This window comes from Zea mays, chromosome 7, assembly GCF_902167145.1.
Source record: "Zea mays cultivar B73 chromosome 7, Zm-B73-REFERENCE-NAM-5.0, whole genome shotgun sequence".
Taxonomy (NCBI): domain Eukaryota; kingdom Viridiplantae; phylum Streptophyta; class Magnoliopsida; order Poales; family Poaceae; genus Zea; species Zea mays.
In genome coordinates this window covers 183,826,077-183,839,198 of record NC_050102.1, presented here as the reverse complement: position 1 = coordinate 183,839,198, position 13,122 = coordinate 183,826,077, and the positions used below count along the sequence as shown (strand labels likewise).

The window sequence follows — 13,122 nt, the reverse complement described above, 5'->3', positions numbered from 1 at the left end:
CACAACACTCATACAACAGGTACAGTACACTCCTTTGCTCGGCCATGCATGCTGAACCATTCCATGCACAACACTCATACAACAGGTACACTCATACAACAGGTATAGTTAAAGAGGCTCTAGATTCTCTTAAGTATTTGATTGAAACATTTAGAACTGTAATATTTTTTAAAACTCTTCTAAGCAAAGAATTGCTGCATATAAAAGTACTGCATTGCTACTAATATTAGGCCAAGAAAATTTTAGTTGGACATGGAGGTTAGGTGGAACTCTACATATCTGATGCTTAAGCATTTGTTTCCTTATAGGACCCCTTTCGCTACTTTCATTCATGCAAAATTTCCCGGGGCTAAAGGTAATCAATTTATTTTAACTCATGAACATTGGGTTACTGGAGAACAAGTACTTAGATTTCTTGAGCTCGTTTATGATTCTATAGTTGCATTGTCTGGTGTTTACTATCCTACATCTCCACTTATGCTTCATTATCTTGTTAAGATTGCTATACATCTAAAGAACAATGCTAATGACACTCACATCAGGCCTGTGATTCAACCTATGATAGACAAACATAATAAATATTGGAGAAACATACCATTACTTTACTCTTTTGCATTCATCTTGGACCCTAGAGCTAAAATGAAAGGTTTGAGTAGAGTGTTTAGAAGGTTGATGACCCTGATCAGTACAGATTATGCTGCTTATCAGGTTACCACTAGAGCTAATATTATGCACTTGGACTGTAATGGGCCTCCACCCTATTTGTGACCATTTGTGTAATGGGACTGTAATATTATGCACTTGGACTTGATGTAAAGACAATGAACTTTTTTAATGAGATGAGCTATACTCTTTTTTTCCTATCTAGGATTTCTCACAAGAGTGAGTTTTACCCAGACAGATTTTTAATGAGACACCCATTACACTACATCTCATAATAAAACTGTTTTCATAAGCATATGACTTTAAAGTTGTATTTCTTTGATGTTGATGGCAGAAAGTGTATTTTATTTGATGTTTATGCCTAATAGTAGTATTTCTTTGTTGTTGAAGTGTTTATGCTAGAAAGTGTGTGATGCTAGATCCGTATCGTGCTGGCACTGACAGTGACTGGTCACCGTGCCTGGTAGCGCGGCACGCCATGCCTGGACACTAATAGTGTCGTGTTTAGACCAGTGACCTAACACGCTGGCACTAGCTGTACTGTGCTAGCGCCAGTATCGTACCGTGCGTCTCGGTTGACCATCTATAATCCAGAGGCGAATGGTATGCAGATGCAGAGTACCAATCCAGCGAAACCATGCGAGGGGAGTACTACAATCGCAAATAACTCTTCCCTTCCCTCTCCACCCCCCCGTTCCATCCCTACCACTGACACCATGTCCGCCCGCATCGACCTCAACAACAACGCCGGATCCGCCTCCCAAACCCTGGCGGCACACAAGCGCGGCCGCGGCCGCCCCCGCAAGAACCCCCCGCCCCCCGCTCACCCGCGCCCTCCGCATCCCGACACCCCCATGGTCAGCGGCTTCGCTCCGGGCGACATGGTCTGGGGAAAGAAGCTGAACCACGCCGCCTGGCCGGGCCTCATCTACTCCGCCGGAGGGAACGGCACCGGCCACGAGGGCCAGCTTCTCGTATCCTACTTTGGCGACAAGGCCTTCGCCTGGTGCGACACAGCCGAGCTCAGGCCCTATGAACCCTACTTCCCTGTCGCCGAGCTCTATGACGACGGCGGCGAGGATTTCGACGCCGCCGTCGAGGCCTCCCTCGACGAGTTCTCCAGCCGCGTCGAGTCCGCCCTCGCCTCCGCCGCCCGCCCTTTCGCCCCCGCCGATTTCCTTGCCTCGCTCCATGATCTCGCCGCGGATCGCATGGGCTTCACCAATAGGGTGCAGGCCGCCGTCGTCAAGGCGCATCTCAGAGCCTTCGACGCCTTCAGGGCTCTGCCGGACCCACCTCAGTACACCTTGGAGCTCGGTCTACTCCCAGACGTCCCGCTCCCGCTGCCCAATCCTAAAGCTGCCACGGATGCCGCCTTCAGCTCCTACACCACCCCCGCTTCCAGTTTCAGGAGGGGCAGGAAGAGGAAGGAGGAACTCATCAAGGACGATGACTCCGATGAGGACTGGGACCCTAGCAAGAGGGGTGCCACCGACTTGGATTCTGATGTGGACTTTGACTGCAGGAGAGGATCCAGAGGCAGGGGCAGGGGCGGCGGCGGCACTGGTGCGTCGCGTGGCAGGCCTCGAGGGAGGCCCAGGAAAGCAGATGCCTGCATGGACGAAGATGAGATTCAAGACAAACTGGAGTATCCGTCGGCTGCTGAGATGTTGCTGCAGCTTCTGTCCATCGCCACGGATCCTGTAAATGGCAATTATGACTCTGCTCCTGTGATTGTTAGCTTCTTCTCAAAGCACAAGGACTCCGATGTGCCTAGTTTATATGAAGACAAAGAACTGATTGAGAATTTTGGTGGCAAGAAGGGTAAGAAAAAGTCCATCGGAAGCTTGGGCCCAGCTACAAAGCCAGAAGCCAGCGATGATACTGTGGATGGTCAGAGGGGCCGTAGGAAGTCTGCTGGGAGCTTGTACTCAGCTAGAAAGGCCGAAGATTCATATTGGTGTGATATTATCATCAGCGATTTCGATGACGGAGACAGTGACTATGACAGTCACAAGAGGAAGCGGCCCTGTAACAGGAGCACCAATAAGAAGATGAAGCAGGAGGAGCCACCTCAAGGAGCCCCATCATCGAATGCAAAACCTGCAGATGGTCCAGCCGCCCTTATTCTACATTTCAGCAGTCCAGAAGCTATTCCTTCTGTTGATGACATCAATAGCATATTCCGTATTCATGGACCTATTGTGGAGCGTGAGACTGTGATCACTAAGAAGTCAAAGATTGCAAAAGTAGTTTTCTCTAAGAGTGTTGATGCAGAGCAGGCACATCACAGTTCCGGAAAGCGTAATGCATTTGGTCCATCGCTTCTCACATCTGAAATTAAGTACTTGCCATCGGCACCTCAGGTTTCTTAAATGCCGCAGTCTGGACTGGTGGATACGCCGTGGTACACATCCTTCGATCCTTCCCAACCAAAATTCTGTATTCACTTTCTTATCAAATTTTCATATGGTGAATTCAGGAAATGCGCCATGAAGCTTGGAGCAACGGAGCATAAGTTGGTGTCACTGACTTTACTGACCAGGTCACAGTAGTCACTGAGTTGAGTGAGCAAATTTTAGGCTTTCTGTGGTTACATGCATCCATTTGACTGATTGTCGACCCGGAGTTTGTTGTTTATGTTGATAGTAGATTAGATTATGTAGCATGATGTGCTTCCTCTTATGCTAGCAACTTTTTTTTGGTATTGCCTAGTAATTGCACAGCTGTGGATCTCTCTATTATGTTTTTTTATTTGATTGTCACGAGGCTAGTGAAGCCGCTTTAGTGCATGCTCTTGTGTAGTGTGCTGTGGCCTGTGCTCTACAAAATACGGTATCCATGCATATATTGCTAAAAGATGTTGTGTATGTGCTCCAATAGATGTGATCTGGGCGATTTCTTGCTATCCATTTTGTGACGTCCCGAACCTGTTTCTACGCTAGGGGGTGTTACGCTTTCCAGTCGTTTATTAGTTTGCCGCAGGTTTATATGCTCCACATGTCTACGCATGTGTCTGATGGGCAAAAAGAGCTCGACAAGGCTAGTGCGTTGGTTCTTATGTTTCGATTGGCCTCCATCTTAGTTTTTTTTCCATTTTTAATTAATAATAATCTCTACTCTTTTAAAGTACTAGTTTTTTCTCGCCAATAGAAAGCCACATGCAGCTCAGTGCACTGACATAGTATCACAATACTAGCTGAAGGAATGAGCGACCGAAGCTATATAAGAAGAGATTGGTCTTTTTTTCAAATCATATTCTTTTTGGTCTTTTGGCTAAGATAATGTGTATATTAGTTTATAATGTACGATACGTGGACCATATGTTCACTTTAATATTAAATTTGTTTTATATGGATAACAAATAATTATGTGTTGGCGCAGCTTACGGACATTGTACTAGTGACCTATATAATTGGCTTACGAGCCAAATGTCCTAGTGACCTATATAATTGGCTTACGAGCCAAACGAGCTGTGTGGAGCTTAAATGGAATCAACCTCGAGGAGCTTAGTAAACAAACCGACTACTACCATTGTAGCATTGTTGATGTGTAATGTACTTACAATGTTGTTAAACTTGCCTCTTTTTTTATTAGCCCGGTGAAATGGTATTTAACTCCGCCTATGTTGTCTCACTATAATGTATCTGTGATGCTGTTAAACTTGCCTCTTTTTTATTAGCCCAGTGAGATGGTATTTAACTTCGTCTATGTTGTCTCACTATAGCATCGTTCAAGCTCTGGCAAAGGAGGATTACAATAGGCTTGATGAGCCAATACTAAACCTAGTTATTCTGCTACAGGTGAAACTTGAAAGAAATTAGTTGAGAAGTATCTCTCTTATCGATTGCCATATTGGAACCCACATAGTGTTAAATGGGCAAGAGCCGGGTCAACACACTCTTGGTGACGCGTCGTGTTGCGATCTGGACACAATGTTAAGTGAGCAAGGATCAAGTCGCTACTTAGTGGCACGCTACATCGACGCTCGAGTGTAGTGACCATGGTTTTCATGATCGTCGGGCCATAAAAGTTATGAATACTGTCGGAGAGAGAATTCTCCGGCCAGGTGGCGGAGTGCACCCGCCCTTAATCCTAAAATGAGGAAGGGGCTTAAACGTTTTGCCTGCCCTGCTAAACGATCACCGAGCACATGAACACGCGAGAGTTTAGAGTGGTTTGGGCCGCCGGAGCGTAATACCCTACTCCACTGTGTGTTGGATTGCTGTGGAAGCTTGAGGGCTGAGAGTCTCAGTTGGGTCTAGGAGAGCTCGTGTTGTAACGTTGCATGCCTCCCCTTTTATAGCTAAGGGGAGCATGTACAAGGGTACTGAGCCTCGACATGTGGGCCCAAGAACACAACGGCCCCGAGGAGACGCGATATTGGCGCGAGCGGCGATGTGACTTCTTTGCACCCAGAAACCGGCATGCCGGGTGCATGACATGTGGGCCTGGGCCTCCATGTCAGAGGTTGGACCGCTGGCTGCAGCGAAGCCGAGGGGGCGCACAACCGTGGGGCAGTTGCACGCTTCTTATGCGGCGGTTCGCCTTCTTGACCGCTGGTTGCAGCGAAGATGAAAGGGCGTATATCCGCAGGGCGGTTGCACGCTCCTTGTGCGGCGGTTTGCCTTCTTGACCGTTGGTTGCGGCGAAGATGAAGGGGCGTGCTACCGCGGGGCGGTGTCATGCTCCCTGTGCGACGATTCGCCTTCTTCGCGCTTCGGGCCAGCTTGTATGACATGTGAGGCCTGGCCCCCGTGTCATAGGATGGGAACCCTGGTGCGCATCGGGGGAGACCTTGCCCGTGACGCTTCGGGGCGCGAGTGGGGAAATCTGCCTTTAAAATGGGGTTCACCCCTCGAGTAGCAGCCATGTCTTGCTTCTTTCCCACTCGCGGCGCTCTTTCGCCTCCGAGTGCTCCGCGCCCGTTTGCCTTCAAGGTCTCTGCTTCGCGTTGTCGTAGTTTTCCATGGCCTTGTGACTTCATCCCGAGCACGCCCAGACCGAGTGAGTGCTCGAAATGGTATACCGCCTGCTTAGATGGAATGCGCTGGCGCTCGGCGGAAGGATTTGCGCCGGTGTTATCCACTCCGATGAGCTTGCCGCTAGAGAGTTCATGCCTTTTGTCCTCCCTAGCGGGCCAGTGTTACCGGTCTTGTCTTCCCTCTACCGGGGGTGCGCGACCTTGTGGGAGCGGCGCTCTTCCACCGGTGCTTGGCTTCAAGGATGTTCATCAGCCTCGCGGTGGTGGGGAGCGAGCTGAGTCGCGGCTTCGCCTTCCACATGGGCTGGTGCCCGCCTCTTCCTCCAGCATTCGGAGGAAAAGGATGATCACCAGCCTTGTGAAGGAGGTGAACTTCGGCTACGCGGTCCCAGCCAGACCGCAAGCACTGCCTTCCGTCGTGCTCCCAGCTCCAAGGCTTGGATGGTCTTGTCCTCACCCCTGTAGGGGGACGGAGGCGAGGACCTCTTCACCATGGCACGCATGCTGAGGTGGTCGCCACCGCTGGGGAGGCTGCCTGACGCAGAGGTGGTCGCCGCCGCTGGTGAGGCTGCCCGTTGCCGAGGTGGTTGCCTCTGCTGGCGAGCCGCTCGGAGCCGAGGTAGTTGCCGCCGCTGGCGAGCCGTTGGTGCAGAGGTGGTCGCTGTCGTCGGTGCAGAGGTGGTCGCCTTCGCTGGCGAGCCGCTCGGAGCTAGCTACCCACGCGACCCTACTGGTGTGGAGGTAGTTCATACCTGTAGAGTAGAGATGGAGCTAGAACTCCACTTGAAGGCGAATGTAATACTTTTGCTTTTTGTAAGGTACTTCTGAGTACTATTTATCAAGCAGTATTAGCACTTATCTGTGTACCACTTGTCCCTGTTGTGTGTGGTGTAACCGATTCCTCCTTGGTACCTGGCCCCCGGGATGTAAGCTCGATTTGTCGAGGCTGCAGACCAGCATACCTAAGAAAGAGTTGGCAATGGCCCCCAGGAGGTTGCCTCGACTAGGACCTGAGCCTGCACACAGCTTTGGCTAGGGAGCATTAGTAGTACACCCACAGGACTCGCCATCTGACACTAGCCATCCTTTGATACATGCTCGGAACCTGCAGGGTTTAGTCTGGGAGGCCAAGTTGTGCATCCGGACCCCCTGGATGGTGGTTCTAGGTACTAGGACACCCGTCGCAGAGTGGTGGAGCGTGCAGGCCCACGGTACGGGACCAGGATGAGCGGCTACACGGGCTCCGGACCACCCCAGGAGACAGGTGCGCATTCTCTAGTTCTGGACCCCAGGTTGTCGGACCCACAGGACTTATAGCTCCAAATACTAGGGTACCCGTCACGGAGTGGTGGAGTGTGCAGGCTTTCGGGTACAGGACCAGGCTAAGCGGCCACACAGGCTCCGGACCACCCCATGGAATGGGCTACCGTTCTTTAGAACCGCCCCCAGGCTGTCGGGCTCTCCTGCTTTCGCAAGGAGGTCCTAAACTGCAAGCTTGGCTGTTCAATTCGGATGTCATTATGTCTGATGGAAAGGGAACTATTTGGGTGGGTTAGATAAAATAATATCTGAAAAACTGCAAGGCAAGACCATGGAGCAGTAGGATAAAACTATCATAGAGGCATATCTGAGGGGGTAATTCTTTTCTTTATAACTTATCATGCATGGGTGCAGACCAACAGGTCGGGCTTATGAGGGCGGACCTCACCGGGTTGGCGTACACGCATGCGTTACCTAGTTACAAAAGGGAGAAAATTCGACCCCTCAGACTTGCTCCTATGGATAGAACTTACAGAGGTGCTCCAGTGTCAGGGAGAGGTACTCCTTCAGTCATAGCTAGACAGTCACCCCCAGGTCGGCGTATTCCCATCACCTTGAAGGGTCCTTCCCAGCTGGGGGAGAGTTGCGGAGCCCTTCTTGGTTTGGTACTTGCAGTAGGGCTAGGTCTCGACCCTGGGTTCCCGTCTGCGTTTGATGAGGGAGTCCTCGTCCTCGTGCTGTAGCCATTTCTGCATGGACCTCTCAGAAGTCTGGACCCGTGGGGAGTCCAAAAGGGTTTCCGGGGGAAGGTAGGCTTTGGCCCCGTAGACCGAGGAGCACGGGGTCCCCCTGGGGGTCCATCTAGTTGTCTCCACCGGAGTAGGAGCCTCTAGCGAAAACATCCTTTAGTTCCCCATCGGGTGACTGATACCCGATGTCCCGTTCAGCCGCGGCCACCTCGCCATCGTCGACCTTTTCTTTGCCGGGTCGGCGACGAGGTGGGAAGCCGTCCTTGGAAGACTGCTCACGCCGCTCGCTGACGCGTTTCGCGAGATCAATGATCTCGCGACACTCCGCGGCGTTGTGGCGACCGTTGGGGTGCACACGGCATGAGCCGCTGTTACTCCTCTGCGGTCAGGGCGTTTGTTGCGGTCGCCCTGGCCCCCGGTCGCGGCTGCAACGACTAGAGCAGTGGACCGCGGCTTCTGGTAGTCGCGGTCCTTCTTCTTTTTCTTCTTACCGTCCTGGGGGACGGCACTCGAGACACCCGACTGGGTAGCCCCAGCTTGTGGGGCCGAGTGTCGTGCACGGCCCTCGGCGGCTCTAGCGCACTTGTCGACCAGAGCGAAGAGTGTGGGGACTGTCTCCACATCGTGCGTGGCCAACTTCTCCAACATTCTCTCATCACATACTCCCTATCGGAAGGCTGTGATGATGGAAGCATCGGAAATGCGAGGTATAGTACCTCGCACCTTGGTGAAGCGAGAGATGAACGTCCGGAGAGTCTCCCCGGGCTCCTGCCTTACCGCGTGGAGGTGGGCCTCCACACCGTGCTGCTGGTAAGCGCTGGCGAAGTTCGCAACGAACCATGCGCAGAGCTCTTCCCAGGAGTAGATTGATCCTAGGATGAGGTTCATGAGCCAAGTCCGGGCAGGCCCAGACAAGGCGACATGAAAATATGTCGCCATCACAGCGGTGTTTCCACCTGCTGCTGTGATAGCGGTGACACACACCTGTAGGAAATTCGATGGGTTTGACGTACCGTCGTATTTTTCCGGCAGGTGCGGCCAGAACTTGGATGGCCATGATGCCGCGCGGAGATGATCCGTGAGAGCGGCGCAGCCCACGCCGACCAAGGGGACACCCGCTCGAGACTGGGTGCCCATTGGGGCCTGCGGTGCTACCGCAGCAAAGTCTTGGTCGAGGTTGCGACCCTCAACATTTTGTCGGCGCTCGCGCGCCCTCTCTAAAGAGATCCGGGCGTCCTCTCCCGCACGCCTGTGGTTCAGTTCTGCCCGAAGGTCGTTGGTCTGTGCGCCCCTTACTGAGGGTGAGCGCACAGACGCCGACGCTTCATGTTGGCGCCGGGATGACCGTGGCCTCGACTTGTTCGAGGTAGAATGTGCCATGCCGAGCAGCCGATCGACGTCGTCCCGCCACTGCTTCATGGCCCCCGGTGAGGCCATGGAGCTTGGAGGGTGACGCAGCAACTCCCTGGCTGCCGACAACTCTCCCGGAGCTGCCCTTGACGGAGTCCGGGATGTCTGCGCACTTGTATGCTGTCGTGCGGCGTGCACAGCAGCAGTGCTCGGCACTGGGCGGTTGGAAACCTGTGGCGTGGAAGAAACAGCTTCTTCTTCCACCAGGAAATCCGTTGAAGTATCGGCGTGGTGCTCCACGATTTGCACCATCATGCTGAGCGAGGAAACAAGCAAAAATCTAATGCCTAGCCCCCTACCTGGCGTGCCAAATGACGGAGAGGGAATTCTCCGGCCGGGTGGCGGAGTGCACCCGCCCTTAATCCTAAGATGAGGAAGGGGCTTAAGCGTTTTGTCTGTCCTGCTAAACGATCACCGAGCACATGAACACGTGAGAGTTTAGAGTGGTTCGGGCCGCCGGAGCATAATATCTTACTCCACTATGTGTTGGATTGCTGTGGAAGCTTGAGGGCTGATAGTCTCAGTTGGGTCTAGGAGAGCTCGTGTTGTAACGTTGCATGCCTCCCCTTTTATAGCTAAGGGGGGCATGTACAAGGGTACTGAGCCCCGACATGTGGGCCCAGGAACACAACGGATGTAGTACTTTGAGCTACTAATGTTCGCTGCTGGAGCAATCTTCTTGTGCCCTGACATCCGAGATCTGCGTAGCATCGACGTGCAGGGGAAGCTTCTCGTATAAGGGATGATGGACACAGTGCGTCGCGCAGCACGGGCGCACTATTTGACAATGGACTGGATAGGCGCGCCGTCTGCAGAATGGCCCTGGCGTCACCTGCCAGCGGAGTGGACAGGACGCATTAAATGCTGAGGGGGCACATCGCCTGTCAGCGGGGTGAGCAGGCGGCGCGTCCCCTCCGCAATAAATGTGAAGACCGCGCGACCTAGAGGCCTTACGTCAGGCTCCGCCCGTTGGCTTATGTCACGGGCAACAAGCCACGTGGCAGCAGCGGGTCTCCGCCTGAGCGGGGAGCGCAAGCGCACAAGATTAGACCTAGCACATGTCAGTACCGGACCCTTGCTTATGCCAGGGTCTCCCCTGTCCTGGGACCTTGTTGTGGCCCGGACCTCACTCGGAGGGGTATGGACCCCATCCAAGGGACCCGGCATGCTTACTTGGGAGTCCCGGGCCGTAATCGGGGGTCCAGGTTGTGCGTACAGGGGTCCGGTGCTCCTTCGCGGAGGTCCGGTCCAACTGATACATCCTGGGATGTACCATCTTTTCTCGCCACATGGTGCCCCTTGAGCCGCCCACGTGGTGAGGTCGGATGCTGTTCACCGTTTGGCTAGGGAACGTCGTACGGGCACCGCATCTTCATACTGTAATAGGGGGTACCCCTGATTCAGGGTACCGACAAATACTATCTCATCGAATCAATACGTTGGGTCCTATGGTATATTGTGTCAGACATGAGAGTTTGAGGGGTGCGTCAGTTTGGTCGTTTGACATGTATTGGACTATACGTGGGCATTGTTTCAGCTAATATTTCAACTATAGGGTCATCAGCCTGTTCGAACAGTTGTCTTGTCGGACCAAAGTGGATGGGTCCGATGAGTATTGCATAGTGACTAGAGAGGTGTTGGTGAACGTCAGAACATACACTTAAGACAATATTTCAAATGTCTAGTTCGGACATAGTAGTACAATAATTACCGTTGTGTCTCATCGAACTATGCATTATGGCCTTGCACTATGAATTTAGCCAAAGTTGGTAGTAACTAGTTGGCCAATTGGAGGCTTAAATACCCTGCCAACCGACCAACACACTTGCCATTACCCCATTCAATAGCCAAAACAACCATATAGTGTGTGATAAGGAGCAATTGCATGTTAAGCGACTCGAGAGTCAAATTTCATGAGATTAGCAGCTTTATTACTGCAAACAAGAGTGATTAGTGTGCACCCATTGTTCTCATTGGTCTTGTTAGAATCAAATGAGAGTTTGTGTTTGTTACTCTTAGTGATTGACATCCTTAGGCGGTCTAGTAGCAATCAGAGTCTGGTGATCACCCTTGGAGGTTGTGAATGACCCAATTTAGGACACCTACACAATTGTGAGTGGTTTACCGTGTCAAAACGACAAAGGACCAGTTTGTAGTGAGCATTTGGTCCTTATGCGATTTAAAAAGGAGTGATACTCTTATGCGGGTGCTCCAATAATGATTTGTTGAGAAAACTGACTCTCGGAGACCTCGAGAAAACCTTAAGGGAGTCTTCAAAACCCCTTTACTTTTGACAATTATATTTGTGCAATTTACTTTAAGAATTTGCATTTTTAGAGTTGTCATTGTCATGCTAGTATAGGGTTGGAATTAGGGTCAATATTTTTGTATACACATTAGACACTTAAGGTAAAGTTGGATTTGCAATTAGGATTTAATTATCTCAAGAAAGTTTATTGAAGCCTAATTAACCCTCTCTTGGATATAGTGACCCTTCAATTGATATCAGAGCCACATCCTCACTAGATTAGCTTAACCGCTTTGAATTACGATGTTCGGTGGGGGATATACGTCCCATTTTCGAAGGCTCAAAGGCGATGATTTTCCATATTGGAAAATTCGTATGGTGGCATACCTCAAGTCAACAGATATTAGAGTTTTTCCTGCCACAACTCAAAGACTTCCAAAACCTAACGATCATACTAATCTTATAGGCGATGAGGTTCATTATGAGAAATTGAATGCTAAGACCAAAAACACACCTTTTATGGGCATTTTAAGAATATATTCAATAGACTATATAATCATAAGGACACTCATGCTCTTTTGTCTGATATTTGTGCACTACATTAGGGAACCAAGAGTGTGTGTGAAGAGCGCTACCATATTGTCACAATAAACTTAAATTGTTTCGAAAGGCTTCACCATGAAAATGCTAATGATATATACTCATGGCTAAATATTCTTATGGCCTAGTTTGGATACTCTAGTATTGAGCTTAATCCACATGTATTGAAGTGTATTGGGTGTGTCTTAAACTAATTTACACCCCAATCCACCTCAACATACGTGGATTGAGGTCAATACTAGAATACCCAAACAAAGCCTATAGGGGGAGTGAACGAATTGGGACATTTAACCAGATGTGGTGAGGGAAATTCTTAATGCGCTCTCAATCAAGAAGTACAACCACATCGTTACCATGCTTCATCAAAAAGATATTTTTACCATTACATTGACACAAATACTAAGAAAAGTTCAATGCTCATGAGATGTATATGCACATCGTCCATGAACAATACAACTCTTCTTCAAACAAGAACAATGATTTGGCTCTAAAAGCTAACCAAGAAGGACAAATGAAGAATGAAGGTGAATATTGTTATTTCATCATGTCACATATTTATTTAATTAATTGTTTGTTTAACTAATGGTTATTAAATTAGCTTTCTAATTAAATCTAACTTATAGTTTTTAACTTGCACTCATATAAATAAATATTAACATTATTAATACCAAATGCGAACACAAGGTTGACTTGTCCCTTGTGGTTCGGGTTTATGATAAGTGATTGTCAACAGGTAGTGTCTCGGGTTGAGAGGTGGACTGACCGAGACATGAGATTATGTATTGTGCAACCAAGTCGGTCGCTTGTTGTGTGCAGGTGTGGAGCACAGGGACAATGGTCGATGGTGAAGGTGAAGGTCATGCGGGTTTATCCCGATGGACCGGGAGCGATGAAGGATGAGCACTGGGACATGACTGAGGTACCAGAGTCGCTAGGTGAGTAATCGTGGTGGCTGACACCTAGGACACACACTCGCGTGAGGACGTGATAGAGCAGGTCGTGTTGCTGGCGCGATCGAGGACTGGCGGGACACGTGTCCAGGACGTGAGTGATGCGCACGTTGTGCGATACTTATGGTGGTTTGGTAGTTGATCCTAAAAACCACCCTACGCTATGACCGATGAATTTTGCTGAGTTTGGGCTTCAAAACTCGGCGGAGGCGGTTCCGGAGGGAGCCGGTGGCGGCACGTGGCGTCACAACAGAGAGT

The 13,122-nt window shown here is 50.5% G+C and overlaps 1 protein-coding gene across 1 annotated transcript; it reads left to right on the top strand.

The window, feature by feature from the left end:
• Positions 1-1,361: 1,361 nt before the first annotated feature.
• Positions 1,362-3,404, top strand: LOC100285941 (uncharacterized). The gene is given in 2 exon segments (NM_001158830.1): positions 1,362-3,070; positions 3,146-3,404. A coding segment is annotated over 1 exon segment (1,659 nt). The 5' UTR covers positions 1,362-1,379; the 3' UTR covers positions 3,039-3,070; positions 3,146-3,404.
• Positions 3,405-13,122: the final 9,718 nt, after the last annotated feature.